Source organism: Phaseolus vulgaris, chromosome 2, assembly GCF_051622355.1.
Source record: "Phaseolus vulgaris cultivar YP4 chromosome 2, ASM5162235v1, whole genome shotgun sequence".
NCBI classification, from domain to species: domain Eukaryota; kingdom Viridiplantae; phylum Streptophyta; class Magnoliopsida; order Fabales; family Fabaceae; genus Phaseolus; species Phaseolus vulgaris.
The window spans coordinates 37,364,344-37,389,863 of record NC_143499.1 but is presented as its reverse complement, the minus strand read 5'-3'; the positions used below and the strand labels follow the sequence as shown (position 1 = coordinate 37,389,863).

At 30.9% G+C, this 25,520-nt stretch overlaps 2 protein-coding genes and 1 long non-coding RNA gene across 5 annotated transcripts; 2 read left to right on the top strand and 1 right to left on the bottom strand.

Annotated features, from left to right (window-relative positions):
• Positions 1-973: 973 nt before the first annotated feature.
• LOC137811787 (protein LIGHT-DEPENDENT SHORT HYPOCOTYLS 5) lies at positions 974-2,886 on the top strand. The gene has a single exon (XM_068613617.2). The coding sequence runs from the start codon at positions 1,933-1,935 to the stop codon at positions 2,623-2,625; it is 693 nt and encodes a 230-aa protein (XP_068469718.1). The 5' UTR covers positions 974-1,932; the 3' UTR covers positions 2,626-2,886.
• A 10,053-nt stretch (positions 2,887-12,939) lies between these two features.
• LOC137809738 (uncharacterized) lies at positions 12,940-13,740 on the top strand. The gene is made up of 2 exons (XR_011080804.1): positions 12,940-13,222; positions 13,359-13,740. It is a non-coding gene; the product is annotated as an uncharacterized LOC137809738 (long non-coding RNA).
• A 934-nt stretch (positions 13,741-14,674) lies between these two features.
• Positions 14,675-23,189, bottom strand: LOC137811786 (cell division control protein 2 homolog). 3 transcript variants are annotated; one of them, XR_016518693.1, is made up of 8 exons: positions 22,877-23,189; positions 22,584-22,768; positions 21,664-21,784; positions 20,713-20,886; positions 19,770-19,933; positions 16,309-16,468; positions 16,176-16,229; positions 14,675-15,090 (listed from the first exon to the last, which is right to left on the bottom strand). XR_016518693.1 is itself a non-coding variant. In XM_068613616.2 (8 exons), the coding sequence occupies exons 1-8, from the start codon at positions 22,883-22,885 to the stop codon at positions 15,001-15,003; spliced, it is 885 nt and encodes a 294-aa protein (XP_068469717.1). In that variant the 5' UTR covers positions 22,886-23,189; the 3' UTR covers positions 14,675-15,000. The 3 variants fall into 3 exon arrangements, 2 of the variants coding, with proteins under 2 accessions (XP_068469717.1, XP_090154842.1); XM_068613616.2 differs by having other exon boundaries at positions 16,309-16,396; XM_090298716.1 differs by having other exon boundaries at positions 16,309-16,396; positions 20,713-21,483; positions 22,877-23,130.
• Between the last annotated feature and the right edge of the window lie 2,331 nt (positions 23,190-25,520).

Here is a 25,520-nt window from a genome sequence, read left to right as displayed (position 1 = left end):
CAACATACTATTCTTCATTTTAATCGTTGGGCTCATTAATTGAAACTCTAGAGAAATTAGTTTCACATTCTCTTTCTTTATTTTTTAAGTTTGAAAGTGTTATTGCTTTAATGTATATATTGACTCGTTTACTTTTTTTACATTTTATCTGCTGGTGAATTTTTACTTATCCTTGAGAGTTTTCCCAAATTAAAAACATTGTTGTCTTTTTTATGAATGTTGTTATCATCAGCTATTGATGTTGTTCTTCACCGATTCCAACAAGTTTGGGGGAATTATTTTGGCACTAAACTTGTAATTTTGGTTGTTGAGTTGTTCTTTCCCCTAACAGTTTAGTAAATCCATGATCCACTGCAACATTTATGTACATGCACACGTGATCCTTAATTATGATCCTTGTCCTTCTCTTACTGTTGTTCAGAATACTGAATTTAGTTATAGATGGATGTACAAGTGATCCTTCCATACTCCACTAAAACACTGTGTTGTTGCTATATCTTTGTGGCTTATGAAGAATAAATTCAAAGTGATTGGTCTTCTAGATTTGATAAAAATAAGGTTTTGGCCCCACTTTTGTTTCACGGTAGGAAATACTTTTCACTCTTTTTTACTACAGTGTTTCTATCAATTCTCTCTATATAATACAGGTACATGCAGTCAGATGAATGATTATTTCTATCTGTCTTTTTTTTTTCATGTGTTTATTTATTACATCATCATTTTTCCCTCTTTTGTTCCTAAGGTGTACTTCGTAGAAGTATGTGAAAACAAAATGATTGTATCAATTAGGTGTTAAAGTTAATGAATTAAATGAAGTTCTGAAAGTAATTTCACTTTCATTAAAATCTCTACATGTTATCATTAAAATCTCTACATTGTAACTCCAAATATTATTATTTTAATATTTTCATATCATTTAATTATAAATTTATTTTCTATTATATATATTTAATTTTAAATTTATCACTATATAATTTCAATAGTTCTCAAACTAATATTTTTCTTTAAATGTTGGAGTAAAATGAGAAATACGTAATGGTAGTTACTTTACTTATAGAGGTAGGCCTAAACAATTTCCCCACTTTTGTTTTGTTGTGGAGCTTAAAGCCATGGAGGAAGGGAAAGAAAGAAGAGGCATGAATGATTGAGATTTGATGATGGAGAGAATGAAGTGATATTCAAACTGCCATCACTTCCCTCTCTAATGCATGGACCCCTCTTTTGTCTCCCTATACCTACAAAACTTGCCTACCCCTACATTCATCCTCACCCATAATCCATAAATCCATTGCTTAAGCTTTCTAAATTCTTCCTTACCTCCCCCTATCTCCCCCATTCTTCACCTTTCTTCTCCACTAGATTGAGTAATTCCCTGGCTAACAAACCAAATATTTCAACCTCCCATCTTATCAAGATCATGCCAAACTCCTACCTCTTTCCCTTTGACCATAGGGGAAGAATTCCCAACCCAATCATTTTTTCAAAATCACCGACTTCATTTCCCCTCCAAGCCAGCTAGCTACCTTTAGACAATCCTAACCAAACCCACCTGAACTACAGTCACCTATCCCAAATTCACCACAATACATACAACCTTTATATATAAACCCTAAATACCTTCTTTTGCCATTTCATTTTCACTTTTCTTTTCTTCTTATCTCTTTTACATTAATCACATTACCTAATCGCGTTTTTTTCCACCATCTCTCCTCTTTGCACACCCGAGCTTGAGGTCGACGTTTTTATAACTCTATATATACACAGATCTTCCACCAAACATAAAACACATTCTTGTACTAAAATCCCCCACACACACCCCTGGTCCCAACCCTAATCTAGGAGAAAAAGATAAAGTGCAATCCCCTAACATCACATCCACAGGTGCTACTCCTTACCCTAGAATCAAAATCCCTGGAAAACAAGAACCTTAACATGTCCGCCGCCGTGGCCGCCGCCGCTGCTATGTCGGGGTACAACAACTCCACTCGTAGACAGCACACAGATCACGAATTGCCCTTACCACCGCAGCGAGTGTGCGTGTCTCCTCCTCTGAGCAGGTACGAGTCCCAGAAGCGACGCGACTGGAACACCTTTGGCCAGTACCTTAAAAACCACCGTCCACCCTTGACCCTCTCGCGCTGCAGCGGCGCCCACGTTCTGGAGTTCCTCCGCTACCTCGACCAGTTCGGAAAAACCAAGGTGCACGCCGAAACCTGCGCCTTCTTCGGAAACTCCCACCCGCCGGGCCCCTGCTCGTGTCCCTTGAAGCAGGCGTGGGGCAGCCTGGACGCGCTGATAGGCCGGCTACGCGCGGCGTTCGAGGAGCATGGCGGCGCGCCGGAGATGAACCCGTTCGGCACACGCGCGGTGAGGCTGTACCTGAGGGAAGTTCGCGACGCGCAGGCGAAGGCGAGAGGCATAGCGTACGAGAAGAAGAAGAGAAAGAAGGCTGAAACGAACGATGATGTGATGAGCATGATGGGTTGTAGTGATGGCAGTTATTCTGGTTATGGTGGTGGCTTTCTTCCTCAGCAGGCGCTGTCTGATTCAAATGGGATAAGTTCTTCTTCTACCCCTGATGGGCTTCCCTATTTCTCATCCCAGTGTGGGTTTAATTCCTTCTGAATCAGTGATGCATGGATAGCATATGTTATAATAATAATAATTATTATTATTATTATTGTATGGTTAGTGATATGTGGTAGGGTTGAGGGTTGCACCAAGTGTGGTGATCCTTAGACGCTTGTGAGGGTAGTATAGTATCTCTCTCATTAATATATAGCGGGATTTCCTTCTATATATGTTTTAAGGAATTCCTGCATTCTAGAACTTGAAAAAATATATGTTAGAATAAGTCTGAATTTTATTACTAACAATACTCTTCCACTCTTGTTCATTCATTTAGAATAAGTTATATTATACATGCCCTGTATATTTTGTTTCTGTCCTAAATTAATTACTCAAAACAATATTTTTAAACCTTATTAGCCATTTTACGATTTTCAATATACGTTTAAATCTTTTACTTCAACATACTTTTAGATTTATGTTCAAATGTTTACACTTTATACGGTTACATGTTTTTTTATGTCTCCATTATTAATTTTAGTACATTATTTCAATCAAAATAACACAAATAATTTTTTCTTAAATTATTTTTTTTATTTAAAAAAATAATAAGTTTTGTTTAAAAAAAAAAATCACTTAACTAAAATCGTACATATTAAATATGAATTTATTACAATTTGATATAACTAAACTTACATGACAAGTACGATCATGTATAATTTGAGCGAAAACTATTTTTTACATGTATGATTTTAGTGTAATTATCTGTTAATTAAAATTGTATTCTCCACATACGATTTCTTTGTAAATAATTTGCGCATAAAATTTACACAGAATTTGTATTTACCATATACAATTCTTTTAAAATTTTAAAAAATCGTGAATGTAAGTGAAATTTTCTTCATAATTAATTCCTACTCTCTATATGATTTGCCCAAGATGTAAGAGAACTTAGCCATTTGCATAAATTCAAAATCAAATTACTTTACTTTCGAAAAAACAACCTGATAATTATCCATACGCCCTATATAAAGGAAGTACATTTGTTTTTATGGTAAAATTACCATCCATCTGTAAGCCTTTTTTTTTTTTATAGAAATTATATAAGATCATTTTTACAAATTAATTTAGGTGTACAATAATTTTAATTTATGAAATTTTTTATTTAATTTTTCTCTTTTAGAAAGTGTTTATAGAAAAAAAAATTGTTTAAACATGCCTATTGTCCTATAAACTTTTTCACAAACGGTTACAAGAAAATAAGAAAGTAAGATGAAACAATTTTTTTCACAAGAAAAACAATAATCTATACATTATTTAAATACTATATTTTAAAAATTAGTAAAAGAAAGTATACAAATTGACTTATGCATAATCTATGTTGATTTTATTTATTTTTATTAAATATCTTATATTCATATTTTACAGATAGAAAATAATATAATTAAACAAAGGAAAGGTACTATTAAAAATCATTAACTGCCAAGTCGCTGAATATAGGAATGACCATAATAGCTTGACACTCTCATTTTTCAATCACATTACAATTTCATAAATTATTTTTTTATAATATTCTATTTATATTTATATTTATTATTATAATAGAATATTTTATTATAAAAAACAATTGTGAAAGTGTGGATGTAGATAAAAAATACAGTGCCAAACAAAAATTTTCTTCATTGGTAATATATAGTTTTTCGGTTTATTGAATGGTTAACGGTTAGTAAGCTATACATTCCTTTAAAAATGAGATTTAAGATTTTGTAAAAAAAAAATAGAAACTGGTTTATTATTTTTCCATCTTAACAGATATTAAGTTCATTTAAAAATATTATCGTCTCATCCTATTAAAACTCATTCCATTTTTCTGATTAAAGATACTAAAAGATAATAATAAATGTTAGATACACATTTTTTCAAGTTAGAACACTCAATATCTTTATTTTGTCTTAGTTCTATCGACCCCTATTTACAAATAAGTATTTTTTAAAGTTATAATTTTTTTTAAAGGTTAAGGCCTGCACTCATTTTATATTAGTTATTACCTCAATTTAACAATTTTATCTGATCTTAACTATTTGTATTAAGATTTATTATATTACTTTTTAAATTTTATGTATTTATTATAACTTGACTATGATAAAATTTTACAAGAAAAATATATTTTAATTTATTAATATTTGTATGTCATTATTTTTTAATTAATCTTAACTAATAAGACAGACTTAATATAGATCGAAATATTAATTTTGAAGTATCATATAGTAATGATGAAATATAGTGAGAAATTATGTTTTGAATTGCCTAAGGATTGAACACTCCTAAAATGTTTCTATAATTTTATTTATTTTTCTCATAAAAAATGAAATTTTACTTGGCAATGCAAAGTCCTTCACCATTGAAAAATAAAACTTACTTGAAGTTAGAATTTTACCCGCAAAATCCATCATTTTTAAAGAATAAAACTTAATTAAAGTAGGTCGAAATCCTAATTATCATTTTAATAAAAAAAATACTAGTCAATGTATACTTGGCTTTTAGAATAGCTTCTAAATTACAAAAGTGATGGTGTAATTGATATCAAAAGTCGACAAAAAAATTATAAAGGGATAGGATTTTGTGGGTAGGTAAAAAAAGTTCATATCAAATCCAGAATATTGAAAATAGATTTGCAAATGATTATAACCTTTAGTAATTATTACTTATTTTTACAATAATAAATACTTATACAAGAAATTATTAAATAAAAATTAATTTTATAAACAAGAAATAATTAATTACTATATTAACTAAATTATATATTATTTTATAAATTAAAAAATTATTGATATTTAAAATAATTTTTATTATTAATAAAAATTTATAAATTAATTTCTAAATTGGTATATAAATTAAAATTAAAATTAAAATTATTTCAGATTTTATTTTTTTAAAATTAATTTTATTATTATTTTCATTTGTATATAAATTAATTCCAGCTTTTAAAATGCTTTTTCTTAAAGGTTGACTTTAATCAGATCAACTTAAACTTCAAAATAGTATGTTATACAAATTTTTGGTAATTTGGGTGTAAGTCCTTTAATGTCAACTTTGTGGAAGGCCAAATGCATATCTATGAAATTACTATCGAACCAAATGTTTTCTTCTTCATTTCATTAGTTGTTTGACAATTTATCTCCATAGAAGACATCACTAACTTGTTTATGTTATCAACGCACGATTGACTATTGTCTTTTACTATGCTTCAATATCGATAATTGATTCATCAAATAAAAAAAATTTATTTGAAGATTACTCTTTGGATCATATTTAATAGCATTAACCTATATGAGATTTGAACTTGTTTCTTTATTGTGTAATTCACTTATGTTTACAAATGTTTAAACTTGCATTTTTTTTTTAATTCTAGATTTTTATGCACTATTGAGATGATTTAGACCATTTTTAAATTTTAGATATTTAGTCAAATTTTCTTACCTTGTCTCATTTTTCTTTGTACTCCTTTTGAGTCTTATAACCTTTTTTTTATGATTTACAAGTCTTGAAACTTGGAAAAACCATGATAACCATGAGTTGGAGTTTTGAGGAGCTATGAAATCATCTTATTTAGAAGATAAGTGTGGGGCGTTACTTTAAGTTGATTAAAATAAAGCTGGGAATGTGTTGAATTGAAAGGTTAAGCTGGAAGATAGTTTGAAAAGGATCAAAATCTAGATTGTGATATGAAAAAGATAGTAAAAAAGAAAAAACGAAAGTGAAAGAAGGGAATTATGTAATGGCAGAAAAAATAAATAGCTTTCTAATTATTCTTTGAAGCCAATAAGCCTTGAATCCTTTCAATTATCCCATATTTACCCTAACCACATTACAAGCTTATATGAAAAGACCTTCTAATCTTTGAGTTGCATATTTTTAGATAGTGAAATTAGAAGTTTTCTGCAAGTGAACGGTAATGTTTGTTTCATAAAGTGCTGAGATTAAACTGAAAAAGCTTAAACACTTGAGAAAATGAATAAAACACTTCCAGATGAGGTTATCGACTTTGATCCATTGTTTAACTTGACTGAGATTTTATGTTTGAACATGTTTAGATTAGTCAGATCCTTGAAAACTTTGATTGTTGAAATTTTTGTACTAAGGTTTTCTATAGTTTTCAAAAATATGTTTTTACAGTTTTTCACAAGTCTTTTTAATTTCTGAAAAAGTTGTTGAAAATATGTTAGAATTAGTAGCCTAAACAAGAGGAGTGAATTGTTTTCACAAGATTTTCGCAAAGATTGGAAGTAGAGTGAAAAGTTCTGAAAAATCAACCAATTGATTTTCTGTTTAACTGAATAAAATTTATGTTTTATAGTTCTTTATAAATGTATAAGATAAGGGATAAAGAGAATCAACAAAGAGGTTTATACTTGTTCACTTTTAACCAAGAGCAACATCTAATCATTGGCTAACCACTAAGAATTCACTATGTAATCAAACCTAGATTACAAAACACACACCAAGAGTGATGATCTTAAACCCCTCAAGAACACACAACACTCCTTGGCAACACCACAATTTCCAGAAACACTTTTTTGAAACTGCCTTACACCAAATACACAGAATTACAATGTTCAAAGTGAAGGAAAAAAATACTCCTGGTCTTTACTAAGTAGAAGAACAAAAGTATACAAAGACCTAGTCTTATTCCACACACAAGAGATGATCCAAAGCTCTTGATCTTTGAAAAATGTTTTCAATAATATCTCTTTCTTGGGTTCTTGAAAAGAATGTAAAAAAAACCTTTATATAGACTTAAGCAAGTGGTCAAAGTTGTTAGATCATAAATCAAAAGCAGTTGGAATCATTTAAAAACAGTTTCAAACTCTTAACAGAATTTTGTTATAAAAACAACATATTGTTTTCCAAAACAACATATTGAAATAAATTTTTTGTTAAGGTTTTCATAAAAAAACTAGTTGTTTTATCGAAATAACTAGTTGTTTCAGTTTGACAAGAAAAAATAAAGCAAAACTTTTCCAAATTATTTTGAAAACCACTAAGTGTCAAAAACCAGTTGTTTCGACAATTCAACAGGTTGAAAAACTTGTCTTAGTCTCAATACCTTTGACTAAAATTTTTCAGATTTTAAGAAAACATTTCTTTTAAAAGAGTTAAGGATTCAAATGAGCTTGGATCAATACAAGGAGTGAATTAACAAGTCAAAAACTACTAGACAACACACACATAACAACAGGATCTTTCAGCTTTCCACGCAGATTTGGAAACATAAAATAGCATCTTATTCAACAAAATATTGTTTAAATTATTTTTTTATTTTGTATAGAAGTGCAAAAGATCTAAGTGTGAGGGTGTGATAACTCTCGTTTTTCTCATATTTTTTAGACTAATTGTATCTCTTAGAGATTTCTTTTGTTTTTAGTTTATGATATTAGTTTAGATTTTTTTTTTCGTTAAGAAATTAGGATTTTAATAAAAATGAAAAAAAAAACTATCTTTTCAACTTAAATTTTGCTTGAATCGTCTAATAGTTGCTTATGATTGTTGTAAGAACATTTTTGAAGTAGTTTTTTTTTAAGTCGGCACAACAATTTGTATAAATTAATAAATAAAAAATCATTATACATACATATATATTAAAATAACTATTATGCATAATAACGAGTTAATAGAGCATTATTTTTAAGTTGTTTTTAACATGGTTATGTTATTTTTTAAATAATAATTTATCTTTTTTCATTGAATTGACTAAATGTGTCAAGATGTGAAAATATGATAAGTACATATTTGCATAACACATCACTAACATATGACGTAGTTATTTTATTGATAAATTTCATATGACAACAACGTGAATGAATACGTTCTTGAAAAGAGAAGAAAATTTGAAAAATAATAAATTTTTGTAGGATTAAAAGGTATTTTAATTTAGTGTGAAGAAAGAGTATTATATAGTATAAAATAGTGTGTGAATGAAATCAACAAAAATAGTATAAAGAGTATTTTTGAAGTAGTCTTTAACATGAGGAGCTTTAATAAAGATAATTAAACCATTAAGATTGAAAAATGAGTTTAAAGAGCTAAAATCAACAAAATGAAAGATAGTTAAAGGTCAATGATCAACAAGCTAGACAGTCAAAGAAAGGCAAAAAGAAGTTGAAGACACTTACATTATGTAGTCTTAGATTAGTATTTTGGGTCGATTTTAGTTGAAAAAAAGGCTCACCCATTTTGTAAAGATCTGAAACTCTATAAATAGGATATAATTGTATAAGTAAAGACCTCACGAATCACTTAAGCGCAATAACAATTATTATTTAGTTTCTACCTTTTAGTTTTTTTATAACATTTTTGTCATTTACAATTCTATGAAACTTTTTTTTTCATTCTTTTGCATTTTTTCTCTTTTTTTTTTTACATTATGCTATTTACCTTTGTAAGTAAATTAAATTATGGAATTGGGTAACAATGAACTTGAGATCATGTTTGGTGATGCTCTATTTTAGTTATTTTCTCTTCAAATTCATTTCAAGAATCTATTTTTGATTGAAAATAGTTTTCTAAGAACTTATAAACTGAATGACCCTTATTTTCTTATTAACAAGAAATCAAGATTAAGGTCTCTTGAAATTTGAAGTTGAAAATTATTGAACCGTGGTTTTGTTCCTCGTTTCATGTTTCTAAAAATGAATTTCGCTTTTCCTTTCTGTAATTCATTTTAATTCTAGTTTGTTTACATTTCTGCAATTTACACTTCAGTTCATGCATCTAATTCATTTTTGTTTCATGTTAATTCTACAACTATTTATGCTTCCAATCATGCTCTATTTTACATTTCTAGTTTTTACATTCCTGCACTTTACAATTTCAACAATTTACTTTCCTGCAATTTACATTCCAGTCATTTACGTCTATGCAATTTACCATCCTAATCTTTTATGTGTCTCGATATTTAACATTTCAGTTTTTTATGTTTCTCGCAATTTACATTCTAGTTATTTACTTTTATGCACTTTACTATTAGACGCTCTCTTTCGCTTTCTCTTAGTAGAACTATTAGAAGGTCTAGTAAACTATTGTTGACTAGACGATTTAGTAGTTGTAAATTTATTTTGGATGAACTCTTTTATATTTTAGTTTACATTACAATTTATTTTCTAACCTTTTACCTTCCATGACTTACATTTTAGTTCTTTACATTTAAGTGTTGATAGACGGTCTGTTAGACGATTATCTCTAGACATTTTATACACTATGTTTTACATTCTAGTTCATTTTTCATTTCAATTTTAATTCCAATACCCTAATCTTAATTTGAAAAGGAAAGAATATCATACAATCTCTCATACAACGTGTTTTCCTTGGACTGACCTAGGTTGACCCTATATTGCATTAAAGTCCCCTAGTATGCCCCATGTCACTAGTACAAATAATACATTTTATATCGGTTTTATGAGACTTATTACATCGATTCCATCATTGATGTAGATGTCACTGATATAGAAAGTCTATTACATTTTACATCGGTTATATAACTGATGTAATATGCCCTTATTTGTTTAACTTATTGACTTCTATAAGACATATTACATTAGTTCTTGTCTGGAATCGATGTAATATATATGAAACTCTAACTAATAATATGTTTGTCACACACAAAGGCGTTGTTGTGCCATACAGTTAGGACCCCACTAGCCTCGTTTAACAGTTCACTATACATAGAGATGGCAAAGCGGGCCGACCTGCCTCACATAGGTCTGTCCCGCGTAATGAACGCGGGCTAGATTCTCTGTCTCGACCCGCAAAAGGGCCAGCCCGCGGGTTTGCGGGCCAGCCTGCATTTTTTTTTTAGAAATTCAATGAAAATGTTTTTTACTTTTTGCTATTGAAAAATTGCTAGATTGAAGCTATATATTAATATCAAACATCAATATTTTTTTATTCCATTTCAAACATAGTCAAACATCAATAATTCAATTAAGATAAAAATCAAATATCAATATTCTTCCATTTCCAAAAACATTAAAAATAGCTAATTTAAAAACATTAAACATAAATCCTACCACAATTAACATAGTTAATTCAAAAACATTAATATTTTTTTCTAGTCCAAGTTATCACTGTCAAGCCTAACTCAAGTAAACACACAAACTTTTTTTTACGGGCTAGCAGGCCAACCCGCCTTACCCCATTGTTGGCCCGCACTGGTTGCGGGTTATGTGGGGCGGGCTAAAATGAGTCAACGGGTTGAAAAACTGAGCCCGCCCCGCATTTTTGACTAGCAGGTCGCGGGTCGACCCGCATGGTCTGCCCCGCTTTGTCACCCCTAAATATACATATATTCAATATTATTACCCCCTATAGTTGATAACATCTTTGTTTAGATAAATTAGATACCTTAGTTTCCTGTATACAAAGCATTTTGATTCGTTTTGATTTTACTAGTTCCTTTAAATATCTCAATTTTATTGGACTCTCCAGACCTCTTATGTTCGTAGATACTATATTCATAAATCACAAGTGTTACCCCCTTCCCTTTTTGATTTTTGTTTTTTATCTCTAACTTCTAATTCTTCTAGTCTGACCAACAAATTCCCTTCATCGCCTCTAGAGTGACTCCAATCTGTCTACTAAACTCCCATAGCCTAATTGTTTCTAAGATTCCATGTTTCATCCAGAAAGGACGATTGCAATTATCAATAGCATTATCAAAAACAAAATTGTTAATTTGAGATAATGTCGACCTTATTTCCTTTCTTCCTTCACAAATTTTGTGTTTGTTTGACTCACCAATCCAGACAAGTCGCTTTAAGTGCCACTGGTGCCTGGGTCACTTCCATAAGATTTTTTTCGCCGCCTACTGCATAGAAGTGCATTGTTACTTAACTGCAGCAAAAATGAAACAAATGAAACAAAATGCATGCACAAAACAAAACAAAATATGATTTTTATTTAGACCTGACAATGATTAATATTGTTCGCTCCTACATATTTTCATTCATAATAAAAAATCAAAATTTACATAGACAAGGAGGAAGATAAACAAAAGGAGAAACATCATGCATGTATCCATTCACAATGGAAAATCAGGAATTATGTTGTTCTTACATATTAAAAAAATATTTGTGAGTGCTTGACATATTTTTAAATTTTAATATTTTTAAAATTTTACCTTTTGCATGTTTCACGACGATTAAAGTATAAAATAGTGTGAACAATTATGTTTGATACTCTTACAAATTATTAAAAAATAACATTGATATGATAAGTTATTGGGCGAAGTTTATTTACGAGAAAACATTCTTAATTTTTACTGAAATAAGATATTGAATATAAGATGATGCATATAATCATACAAATATTCAAACAATTGTTTTTTACTCGTATGATTTAATTTTCAAATATTAAATATGAGATGACACTTATCACCATAATATCTAAAAATTTATTGTATGACCATAATATCTAAAATTTATTTAAGTGTAACATAAAATTATTTTATTTATCATTTATATAAAAAAAATCATTCTAAATAAAAAATATTAGATATAAGATTTCATGCGGTCGTATAAATATGTAAACGAATGTATTTTTAATATAATTGTAGTGTAAATTATGTCATTTTAGAATAATCGGTAATTGAAATTTTATTTCAAAGGTGTGTGGAACCATACTCACATTTGACACGACTAATTAATACAACTAAAGTAAAATTTAATGGAGTGGTGATACATGCACTAAAAACATTTTAATATAAAATCATAATTATTATTATACTATTAAAATTAGTTGTTAGGTTGGAGTTTTTTTTTTTAGTGTCAAATTAATTTTTTGAATTCAATCACATTGTGTATTGTGTACAAGAGTTGCATTGCAACCCAAAGTATAGATCATAATGGAATATTAAAAAAAAAATGAGAAAACGAAAAAAAACAAAACATTACCCACAGTCTATGAGGATAAGACACTTCTTTTAAATGGCATATCCGTGTCGGACACACGTATCGGTACCAATACTCGTACGACACTTGTAGGACATTTATCAATGAAGTGTTCAATTCAAAAAATATTTGTTGGATTTTTTAAAATTCTATCACAGTTCTAACACAATTTTAAAAGGTATAAATACAATAATTTTCTGAAAACTCAAATTTATTATATAAATTTTTATTATGATTATAAAAATAAAAAACAAATTCTTTTGAATCTGTTATGAAAATATTTTCATGCTCTCAAAATAATCTCAAATATACTTTTGCACATAAATATTTATTTTCAATTTATATAATTTAAAATTATATAATATAAATTTGTGTCCCCGTATCTACATTTTAAAGATTATATGTATCTCCGTATCCATATCTTGCACACAATTCAATTAATCTCACATTTGAATTACGGCTTCCGAGGCACCTCATGTGCATTGCCACAATCAGAAATGGGTTTCTCTAAGTTGCTTCTGTTTCTCTTCTCCTTCGACTAAAGCTTCAGCTTAGGAAGGCGGAGTCAGGTAGCAGTTGGAGCAGGGCTAGGGTTCTTGGCTGCTGGCGACGGGGGTTGACGGAGTGGATGCCTCTGGAACCTGTTTTTGGAGGCGGCGTTAGAATCAGTGGGAGTGGGGAAGGGAGAGATTGGAGAGATGGATAATGGAGTAATTCACTCTCTTTTTTCTGTTGTCTTTTTTCAGCCTTCTCTCTCTTTTTACTTTCTGTTATAATTTCTTTGAAAAAGTCTTATTGACACTCTTCTAAAAAACAAAATTCACTTGCATTGTGTTTGTTTCTCAGGTTCCACTGTAGACGATGACGAACTGTTTTTGTTTTTATTGATTGAAGCGGAAATGAGTGTGTAAAATCAGGTAGAAGGAGAAATAATTGTGTCAAGGTTACGTTTCTACCCTTCAATTTATGTTGAATCTACATGAATGCATAGTACAGGTTGATCTGAGAAAAGTTGCATCGCCATAGATGCTGAGCAACAGTGGCATAGCTAGTAAAACAAGAAAATCCCACTAGTAGTACCACTTGTATATGTCGATGTTTATCCTCTTCTTTAATCATCACATTTGTTAATGATCCACATTCTATTCTCGGACAGAAAGTCTTAAAGAACATTTTTTATTGGTTTTTCCTAATAATTCTAATAATGTAATTCTTGAAATTCTTTGCACAATTACTTAAATTAGCTTGCTAATTTTGCTTTTTATCTCTTTATAAAATATCATGTCTCATAGGCGATACAAAATTAGAAAGAATTGCTATATATAATATTATTATTTGTTTCTTTTTATATTATTTGTTGTAAGCCTTCAAAAGTAATTCTATATCAATTCTTTCTGCATAGTGTTTGTAGTCCTTGCTAAAATTATTATAAAGTTTATTGGACCTTATTTAAATTATTATTGTGTGTTACAATATATGATTAATTATATATAGAAATTATTGGACATTTCTGATTACAAATTATTTATCCATTAGCAATTAAACAATTGAACCATGTGATATTTTGTTATGTAATGTTTCATTATATATGCAAGTTATATATATATATAACATAATTGAAACACTAAACGAGTTAACAAATATTAGATTAAGAAACACGTGGAAAACTCTCTAACATAAAAAAATATTACTAAATATTCTAAAGAATGTACATGCAGTGTAGGATAAATTTAGTTACTTTTATTTTTGCTAGCATTTAAATGAAAAGTGTATTATCCCGATATCATAATGGTAGTATTTCTGATTGTGTAATACAAAGTTTAAAAACATATTTCAGATTACACCATTAAAAAATTTACAATATATTTTTAAATTCAAAAATTTATTCTAAATTATATAATCTAAAATATATTTATAAGATACACCATCCAAAATAGAATTTCAAGAAATTTATTTCAAATTATACAATATGTTTTCTAGTCCTACAATCAGAAAATCTAAATAGTGAATATTTAAGACTTTTCCAACAGCTCATGTAGAAACAATGGAGGTAGAAAAAGAACTAGCCAGCCATTTATTTGTCATTGGTTTTCTTATGGCATTATATATTTATTAGGTATATTATATGTTGTTAATTGAAGATACTAATTTGAGGAAGCATATTACAGATGAGAAGGTAAGTCAATTTTACATGCTCCATGCCAATGGAAGTAGATATTTGTTTTACAAGCAGCATTCAGCACTGGGTATGTAACACAAAGCAAACTGGAAATTTGCTTGTTGCAGTGCAGCGAGACTAAAACACGAAAAGTGTAATGGATAATAAGATCACACTCAAGCTGTATCTAAAATATGTAAGTAACAAATAAATGAAATATGATCTGTCCCTAAGCATTGAAGTAAAAAAGCAAGGGTAGCACACATTGGAGTCAAAACACGTAAATGCTACATATACTAATATAGACACCCCAGCCTTGAAGATAAGTAATCAGGGAACAAATTTAATGTCTTTGAAGTATTCATGCTCAAGGGCGCTCCTGGCAGTAATTCTTTTGCTGGGATCCAAGTGAAGCATGCGCTGGAATACAACATAAATGCACTGAAGTAAGCACCACAAAAAATCTATGAAACACAATTTTGAGGAAACACATAAAACTATTATGAATTAGAGTAATAATTAGAAAATGAGACTCTCATTCTCCCCATTAGACATCTTAACATATTTTTTTTTTCTTCTTTTTTGTTAATATACATTTCACACACTATCTCATAACTGAACAAACAAACAAAAAATCAATCATCTTAACAGATTATCCATTTCTCTCAATATACCCTTCTTTTATCTTAATCTCTAAATTGAATTTCAATAATTGCATTTATATAAATTGCCAACAGTTAAGAATAACCTTATATAAAAATTAAATTGTACAAAACATATCAGATTATTTCTTATTATAAATTTTAACTACAATATGTTAAAAATGTTTATTTATTATAATTTAATTATATAAAAGTATGCATTTTTTCAGTATTACACAAGCTAAAAATACTAGTTAATATCTATTAAAAAGCTCATTCAAAATACGGATTGAAAAATAATAAAGATGGAGCTTAAATGTCACGAGACCTTTCACTAAGTTAAATAAAGTACTGGACATGAATAAATTGTGACTAAATAATCACACCACAGAGGTGGTATAACTGGTTGGTGTCATTAGAAGAGACAACTAAAATTGGACAAAGCAAGTTGGTTATCCAGAGGCCATTCATTAGTATCTCCCTTTCAAGTTAGAAAAGGAAAAGGATAATCACGACTTATGAAATCCAGTACAATTTATTAATAACCGTAACAAAAGATCATTTGAGACTTATCACCATTTGGCATGGTTGGCCTTTCCAAATAATTTGAAAAGTTTCTAAGCTACAATCAGATATTTTTGGGGCAAATATAGGTTGTTCTCATCTACAACCTAGTCAGAAAGATTACCATCTAAACACTTGTGCTTACTATTACTGCTTCAAAATGCATTTTCTTCTATTTTATGCTATTTCTCAACAGAAAAAGATAGTCCTCTCACCTCACTAAAGAGGAAATATATAACTAATGATCACATTTTATCAACATAATGGAGAAAAAAATGCTATATATGATGTTCAACTTACAGAAAGAAGATCAAGACCAGCTGGCTCAAGATTTGGAACCACAGTTTTCAAATCCTGTAAAGCACAAAATAAGATTAAATTCAATTTTTTAAGCGATGACAAAATTGGGCAATGATGAAATCTATTTAATTACCTTTGGCTGCCACTTGGGAAAGGCTGATTTAAAATCAGGCAATGATGTCACTCCAGGCCATGTATCTTCATTTGGTGTACCCAAGATTCTTCATACAAGGAACGATGTGTCAAAATATAAGCATACATTATGCACCTTTGTTTATTTATTTGTTACATGCCTGTTTGGAAGCAAAAGAATGCATCGTTTGCATTATATAGATTGCAATACTACAATATATAACAGTTTCTATACTGTAAACTTTAAATTCATGAATTAATTGATAATTCAAAGGAAGATTTGATTAACAAAGAAGATATAGCAGGTACAAACAATTTACACCTATGGCAGATGATTAATACTCACCTACCTTACAATATTATGGCTTCACCCCTCATGCAGTAGTGATAGACTGTAGATGAGTAACCATGTGTGTGTGCATGCACATTTAAACACAAAGATAATAAATACAAAGTAAAAAATTAAAAATCCCCTTTGGAGAAAGCCACAAGAGTTTTCCAATCCACACGCCACTTAGGAGATTCCCTAAGAACCAAAATCCACATACTGACCATGGAGAAGCATATTTTTATAGCAATGATATGCACTCAAGCACTTAAGAAACTCTTCCTTGAAAGCTAACTATCAAGGAGGAGAACCAAGACCTACTTACATACTCCTCCGAGCATTTCATAAATTCATATTACTTGACATGGGACTTCAGACCCCACCCTAAAATCCCATAATTTCAATGCGAGACTATGCCCGTACAGGTTGGCCTGCACACTATCACTTTGACTAGTACCAATTAAAAGTAATTATCAATTTGATATCAATTGATGCAAATTTAAAAGACCCTCCCTTAAAAGCCAGTTGTCTTGGGGGAGAACCAAGTCAGTTAACAATTGACAAGGACAATCCCATAATACCCAAGATCCTATGAAGCAAGTCCATAAACATGCATGTGCGCTTAAAGATCAGAGCACTGGGTTCCAAAAAATAAAAAATTGCCATAGGCATCATACTCTACAGATAACTTTAACCTGTTTAGAATGGCTAAAATGCTATTTAATCAGTATTCCTAAATGGCATACACACTCACTAAATATACTAGACTAAAGAAAGGCAATAACAAATATAACGATGGACAATCTAACTACTAATGCAAGGTTTGAAACACAATCTGTTAAGATTTAAAAAACTAACTTTGACCAAAAATACACAAGTAAACTCTAGGCTGGTCTAAAGACCACAGATAAAGTATATGGTAATTCTCTCAAAGCAAATTTTGTCATTTCCAAACCTCCCACGCCCCAAAAAAAAAAATCGGGTTATGTAGACAAAAATCCAACGTTATCCTAATAATTACAAACAGAACAGAATCAAAGCTCTGAGAAATGTTAACACAACAACCACCCAAGATTTCAAACAACATGCATATTATTTACATTAAGGAAGCATTTGGTAGTACAATACTTCTAAGAGAATATTTCTATAAGATTTCTAAGAATTAAAGAGTAACAATACTTTTACCATAAATCTTAATTATTTACCATAGTAAATTATTTAACAAGTGTAATATGATATTTTTATCACAGTAAAAAAAATAACTTGGGAAAGTTAGACTCTCACTGCTCCTCGTGTGGAACGATTTAGTGGGAACATAGCCAAAATTGATGAATTTACAGTTCTCAAAAGTTCACACAAAGCGCTCGCATAACAAGAATCTCAAAGTACATGGACTGAATCATAGACCCTCACAATCCATTCTCAATTAGAACCTAATCAATTAGGAATCAGTCAGGGTAGTATAACAAGTTATGGTGGCCCCATCCAAGTTATAGACAAGCGGGGTAGTATAACAAGTCATGGTGGCCCCCATCCAAGTTATAGACAAGCGGTTCCTTGCTATAAAACCCCCAAGGCCAAGATAGAAGACCATAGAAAATCGCATCCACTCCCAAGATAAAAGATGAATGAATAAAGCACAAATCAAAATACACAAATGCATAATTCACTATATATCTTGATTGATCAAGCATAACTTGGATTTTCACACTTCTAAGTAACTAGTTAGACTTCTCAATTGACCAAGCATAACTTGGATTTTCACATTGATAAAACTTCTTAACTAACCAAGCTTAATATGGATGTTCATACAACTAAGATTAGACTTCTCAATTAACCATGCATAAACTTCAATTTTCACACCTGCTTAGACTTCTCAATTGACCAAGCATAACTTGTAATAGGAGATATTCACCAATAGGCTAGGATCCAACCACAAAAGAAAACATGGTATTACCTCCAATTCAAAATCTTAAGACAATAGGTGTATGGATTTTTCCACTTATATGTTGCTTAACTTGTCTATTTCTACATGGTGTGGTACTTTAGCTCACTCGTGGACGCCGACAATCTCCCCCTCAAGTGAACCCTTCCATATTGGTATGTTCCCCTTAAGCGAAAGCATTCTTAACCATGAATACACTAATGGTGACTCTTTGCACCGTCGTTTACCACAATGGAACAAAGTGTCTAGACCCATGTCAAGAAGACTTTCAATACAAGGGATCCACTAACTTAAGATCCATCATGCACCCTATTATACTCATTTGAGAAGGTTGCCAAGATGAATCATCAACTTTGATACCAATTGAAAGATCCAAACAGTTGGGGAACCCACCCTCAAAAGCTAGCAATTTGGGGGGGGGGGGGGGGGGTACCAAATGCTTGGATTTTGTTGAGCATTTCATATTACTCAATGTTAGACTTAAGCATCTCATAACATCCAAGTACCTATTAGAGTACTTGGGCATCTCAAAACAGCCAAGTACCTATCCTAGTACCACCGTTAAGAGTTGACGTTTCGGCGACCTTCACCCTACAAAACTTTACTTAGTGACACTTCACTTAACTTCCTAATGGTCAGAATCCTTAATAGGTAGCCTTTTCTGAGACATCTCAATGAGCTCTGAGACCATATAGAAAAAAGGAACCAATCAAGAAGAACTATATATTATTTTTCTGCGTTGAATGAATATACAACTAACAAACTCTTTATATAAAGGATTTGTAGTTGTTAAAATGAAATAAAGGAAATAAAAGCTATTTACTCTAACCAATATATTTGGATTTGTAGGTGCAAAAGACGTGTTGCCTAATATTACTTTATAAGCAATAAATAAACTAATTCATAAGTTAATTTGTAGAAACGCTTTTATATAACATCTCTAAATTGTTATTTTTAACTTTTGCATAAGCTAATTTTAGCTTATAAAGAATTTTATTTTATTTTTTCCTCCTAAAAGTGCTATGAAGAAATTGTTCAGACATGCCTATAATTTCCAAAGGTATTGTCTCATATCTTCCCACGTTGACACACATTGTGCTAGGTTGGGATTTTCCAATAATATTCACTTCGCCTATAAAAATAATAATTCTCAAAGAACAATACAAATTATAGAAAGAAGGCTATTCACCTGAATATTTTAAACAATTCATCAATCTCAGAATCCCCAGGGAAGAGAGGTCGTTGATTTACCATCTCTGCAAATATGCATCCAACTGACCAAATATCAACTGGGGTAGAATAACGAGGGGATCCAAGCAAAATTTCCGGAGCTCTGTACCACAGTGTTACTACCTACAAGCAATTGCCAAAACTATAACTTAATATAAAAGATAATTTCAAGTTTTAATGTTCATCTACAATTATTCCTGTTCACAATATTTATATTCTTTGAAAGAATCTACTCCCATATATCTATCAATGTAATAAAATTTTAATATTTCCACTTAAAAAAAATAAAGACTATACAATAATGTAGCTGAAATAGCAAGAGACCTACCACTCTTGCTACCGATATTGAGAATCTCATGCTACCATATTAAATTTTTCATGAAAATAAGTTTTCAAATTTATAAGAAAGGCAACAATTTGGCTATAAGTTGGATAGATAATCCAAAATACCAATAATCTTTCAAAAGTCCAATGAGGCAATTTTCTTGTGTTAATTTGCAAAATACTGAAGAAAATACACTTTTTACAACTCAAACAACTATGACAAGTTATTTCTAGTAAAAAAAAATTGAAATTAACAAACAATATTAATAAAGCGACAACAATCAAGCATCTATAGTCTTCTCAAAAGGCCAAACCACCTAATTTAATTTTCTACCATCTTCTCCACAATTGAATAATAAATAAATAAAACAATGTAGGACAAGAAGAAGGAGAAGGCCAGCTGTAAACACATACTAATGAATTTTAAATCGGGACAAGAAATAACAAACTACCAATCCTGTCTACAAGATGCGTTGCATTTTAGCATTATAAGGGGTAGTAAGTGAAATTTGGAGTTCAAAAGCATTCAACCATAAAATTCTGTATGTCATTTCTTCTCTAGTACATGGCACACAAACCTCATGTGTAAATGTTCTAACAGGAATTCCAAATGCCCTTGCCAGTCCAAAATCTGCAAGCTTCAGTGAATTAGTGCTGCGATCTATCAACAAATTCTGTGGTTTCAAATCTCTATGAAGAACTCTATGTGAATGACAATAAGCGATCCCACAGAGAATTTGGTAAAGGAACATCTGCAGAAAGCATCATTTGAAAATTTAAATTAGCTCATCTTGTTCTGCAACACAATAAAAATAAAATATATTCAATTAATAGTGCATGATAAGGCAGAAATAGTTGGTCATGATCAAGCATACAAAAAGTAAAAAGGGGAAGTTAACGTAAACTGAGCAAAATTAACACAAAATTACAAAATCTGCTCATCCTCTTATACTTCAATATTGAGTAGGCAGACTATGAGTAAAAGAGACAAATTCTGACGACATAAAAAAGGTTCAGGTCAGTTCAACATCTTTATTGTCATACTGTAATGACTTGAAACAAAATAAAGCTTTTTCTTCTGATCACTATTCTAAATAATATTTAAACAGCATGATACTGAACTGAAACACATGAGAATAATTGACCTATAGATGTAGCTAATTGTTCCTGAGAACTCTACTTTGGCACCTTCAGTTTTATAAAGCACTTAACAGAGGTCAAAATGCTGAAGGCCAAACTTATTGTACACATCACTTGTCTTCAAAAACAGGAAACTTTTATGGACAAAGTAATACCACATAATTGGTAATTCATCACAAATTCATGAGACATGCATAATACGTATGGGCCTGCATTGACAAGCAACAGTTATGTCAAAACCATAAAGTTATTTAATCATCACTGGCTCTTATTTTAGCTTTATTTAATTTCTGCCAAGAAAAGATAGAGGAAAAAGAACCAGGCATTTATAACTTCAGTTACAAAAAAGCTCAAAAATCTATAAAGAAAAGAAAAGACATGTCACATACTTTTACTTGTCGTAGATCTTTAGCAAATTCTGGAGATGAATCCATGTGCTTCTTTAGATCTAAGTCAAGGTACTCAAAAACCAGATACAAACGCTTCTCACTGTGTACTACATCCTGCAACCTGTTACCACAATTTGCCAACAACAATAAAGAAATGACTAAAGACTAAAGAGAAAAATAACATTAGGACAACAAATAAATTTAAGGAACTATAGTCAACAGGATAACTGGGGCCACTCAATCCTAATTTTGATGCCATACGTAACACCCCGCAAGCATGTCTTTGGTAGATCTTAAGAAACAGTGCGAATATGCTGGGACACTGAGCCACAGGGACATTAAGTACATGTATTTTTTTTTCCAACATAAACAGCCAAACTCAGAAATGATCATATATCTTTGATGCATCCTAATGTCACCTAAGTGAACAATTCACAAATGTACAGTTTGTCCGACAATATATCAGAGCTTTCATCAGTTGGCCAAATATTAACATTAATCGAAAGGAATTAAAGTATAAAAACAGTTATGTCACAAGACACGGACAAAAGCGTGAAGAATATGGATAGCACAAAATGTTATCATTGTCTATATGCCGTTCAATTACTAGAGGCACAAATCATCAGCAACATCATCCTACACAAGTTTAGCCATGCCGAAATAATCAGATTCCTACCTCACTTCTGTCATCTATAATAACCAAAATTCTTAATTAAACTATTCAACATTGGTGTTCTATGCAGAATCAAACACCACAAAATGAACACTATGTTGAGACATTGAGACTCACAGTGAACAATAATCTTTCCCAGTTTCCTAATTTCTATCGCTACAGCCATATAATATTCTTGGTTAGCACATGAATTGCTCAAACGACGACCACCACATTCCTGAGAAACGCATGGATTGCGGATATATACCTAACAATGTTCCGGTGCTGCATTTCTTTCAAGAGAGAAATCTCTCGAATGGCGGTGCTGGGAACTCCCTCATCCTCCTGCTCCAGGCGAATCTTCTTCAATGCGATGGTCTCGTTGGTGACGCGGTCACGAGCCTTGTAAACGACGCCGTAGGTTCCTTCACCTATCTTCTCAACCTTCTCGTACTGCAAAAATTCACTCACACAGATAAGAGAGAAAGAAGAAACGGATATCTTCGTATTTCTAAGAAGAACTGAAACTGAAACTGAAACTAAAGCTTCAAAACGCAAAACCTGTTCCATGGAGCAAGCTCTCTTATGCTATGACAACCGCCGAAGAGGAAAGAGGAACCGTAGACGTTTGAAGAGGAAGAAGACGATCTGAGAAGTTAGGAGTGAAAGAAACGGTGAGAGCTAGAGTGCGTGCAGTTGCTCCCTCGGTCTCAACCTCCTTTCTGGCGATAGATTATGGTCTCTCTCTTTATCACCTCTTCCTATGTTGGCTATCAATTTCTTCCCTCACATCCCTATTCTTCTCAGCATTCAACATTTTTTTTTCAACTGTTTTCTACTTTTTCTTTTTTTTCTCTCACCTAATTTTACTTTTACTTAGTATTCTTTCTTTCAAAAATAGTTCTTAAAGTTCTTCCTAACATTTGAAATAGCATTTGTTGAAACATAAAGTTCTTTTTTTTGTAAGTTTTAAGAAAAATAAATAAATAAAACTATGTTTTAAGATTTGGTAGGGGTATTTCCTCTTAATACTTTTTCAATAGTATCTTGTTAATTAAATTTATTGAAAATTTTAAATGTTAATTAGTCTTCTCTCATCTTAATAACAAAGTCTTTCTTTTTATAAGAAAAATTTAATAAAATATATTATTTAAAAAAAGTTGTAGGTGTACTTAATTGAATTTTTTAGATTAAAACCAAGTTACACAATCTTATATATAATGCGAATACTTTTATAACTAACGCACATTAAATTCACTTAAAACTAACAAGAAAAACATGTGAGCAATGTTTCTTGTTTTATAATAGAGCGGTCACTAGACAGTTTTATTAGACATTTCAAGTCTTAGTAAACGCTATGAGACTAGACTATCTATTGAGACAGTCTAATTATGTAAGATGGTCTAGGAACCTTAAAGACAAGATTTTACTAGACCATTCTTCAAAAATTTCCATCATGGTTCAGAACAAATCTTATGAGCAAGAGTTGTTATCTTCCATTAAGCACATTATAGGCTTAATCTCTAATCAGCTAGATCAAATGCAAGCAATGAAAGAAGTTTTTGCTTAGTAGTACCTTTGTAATCAGGTCAGAGGGACTATGATCTGTTGAGACCTTCATCACATTCACATATCTTCATACAATCTCCTCTATTATAAAATGCATATACAATCTCCTCTATTATAAAATGCATTTTCAAATCAATATGCATAGTTCTTCATGGTAAACTTAGTTATTGGACAATTGTATTATAATGTTGTTGTCATAATAGATTGTGACAATTTGATCTTGCCCCCTCACCTCCTTGGCTAGACCTTTTAGTCATAAAGTTTCATTCACGGCTTTTGTCATGACAATGTACTCAACTTCAATGGTTAACAAAGCCTCTACCCTTTGTAGATTGGCCTTCCAAGTAATAGCAATACCATGAGCAGTGAAAATATAGCATGTGTGAAATTTTATGGTGTCAAAACACCTAACATGGTCCGAGTCAACAAAACCTTTTATGGGAGCATATATGAAAAATTGTTTAAGTCCACCATAAACCAAGACTCTTCCAAGTGATCCTTTCAAATAACAACGAATCCACTTAAGAGTTTGCTCATAAGCCTGCTTAGGGTTAAATATGAACCTAGTAACAATACTTATAATATATGTTATACCAGGGTGCGTGTAGACCATAACATACATAACAAAACCTATAATGTCAGCACATGAAAAATTATTCATATAATGTTGTTCCTCCACCATCTTAGGAAATTATTCATCACTTAGTTATAGTGAGATGCAAGATTATCAAGAATTTTTTTGATATAAGTGTCTTAAGACAAGTACATACACTTCAAATTACATCGTCTAGTGATTTCAATCTGTAAAATCTTCCTAGTAGCTCCAAGGTCCTTCAACAACTCAGATTTATTATTGTTTGCTATTAGAATATCATTTACATACAACAACAATACAATGAATAGACTACTTGTTAGAAACTTGAAGTGAATGCAAGTGTCATACTTGTTACGTTCAAATCCAATGCTTGTAATGAACTCATCAAATCGTATGTTCCATTTCTTTGGGGATTGTTTCAAACCATATAAAAATTTGTTTAACTTACAAACATAACCATCCTTGCCTCCTTCCTCAAATCCTTTTGATTATTTCATATAGATGGTCTTTTCTAAGTCTCCATATAGAAATGTAGTCTTAACATTTATCTATTCCAACTCAAGGTTAAGCTCAACAATCATGGCTAACAACATCCTAATGGATATATGCTTTACTACAGGAGAAAACACATCATTATCATTTATTCATTTTCTCTGACTAAAGCCTCTAGCCACCAATCTTGTCTTGAATTTTCGTTAACCAATTTTTGGATTACCATCTTTACGTTTGAAAATTCATTTACAATTGACCAACATAAAATCCATATGTCTACGAATAAGAGTCCAGGTATTGTTCATATAAAGTGAATTTGTCTCTTCAATCATGGCATCTAACCATTGAGTTCTCTTCTTACTTGTCAAGGTTGGTAGCCTTTTTCTGCCTCTTCGAACAAAGTCGTATGGTGTGTCCTTCCTTCTTGCAATGGTAACATGTTACAAATTATGTATTTTTAGCATTATTCGTCCTTGACTTTGATCTCCTTCAACCTCATATATTATTACTGGTAGACATTCAACCCTTTGTTATAAGGTCATCTCCAAC

Bases quoted from the DNA above. Each gene is read 5' to 3' on its own strand.
- LOC137811786 (XM_068613616.2), bottom strand. The intron at 21,785-22,583 runs GTATATATCCGC...TTGTGGTAACAG, and splicing joins CAGCACCGGAACATTGTTAG to GTTGCAGGATGTAGTACACA. The intron at 16,397-19,769 runs GTGAATAGCCTT...CCTTGTATGAAG, and splicing joins GAATTGTTTAAAATATTCAG to AATCTTGGGTACACCAAATG.
- LOC137811787 (XM_068613617.2), top strand. From the start codon at position 1,933: ATGTCCGCCGCCGTGGCCGCCGCCGCTGCTATGTCGGGGTACAACAAC.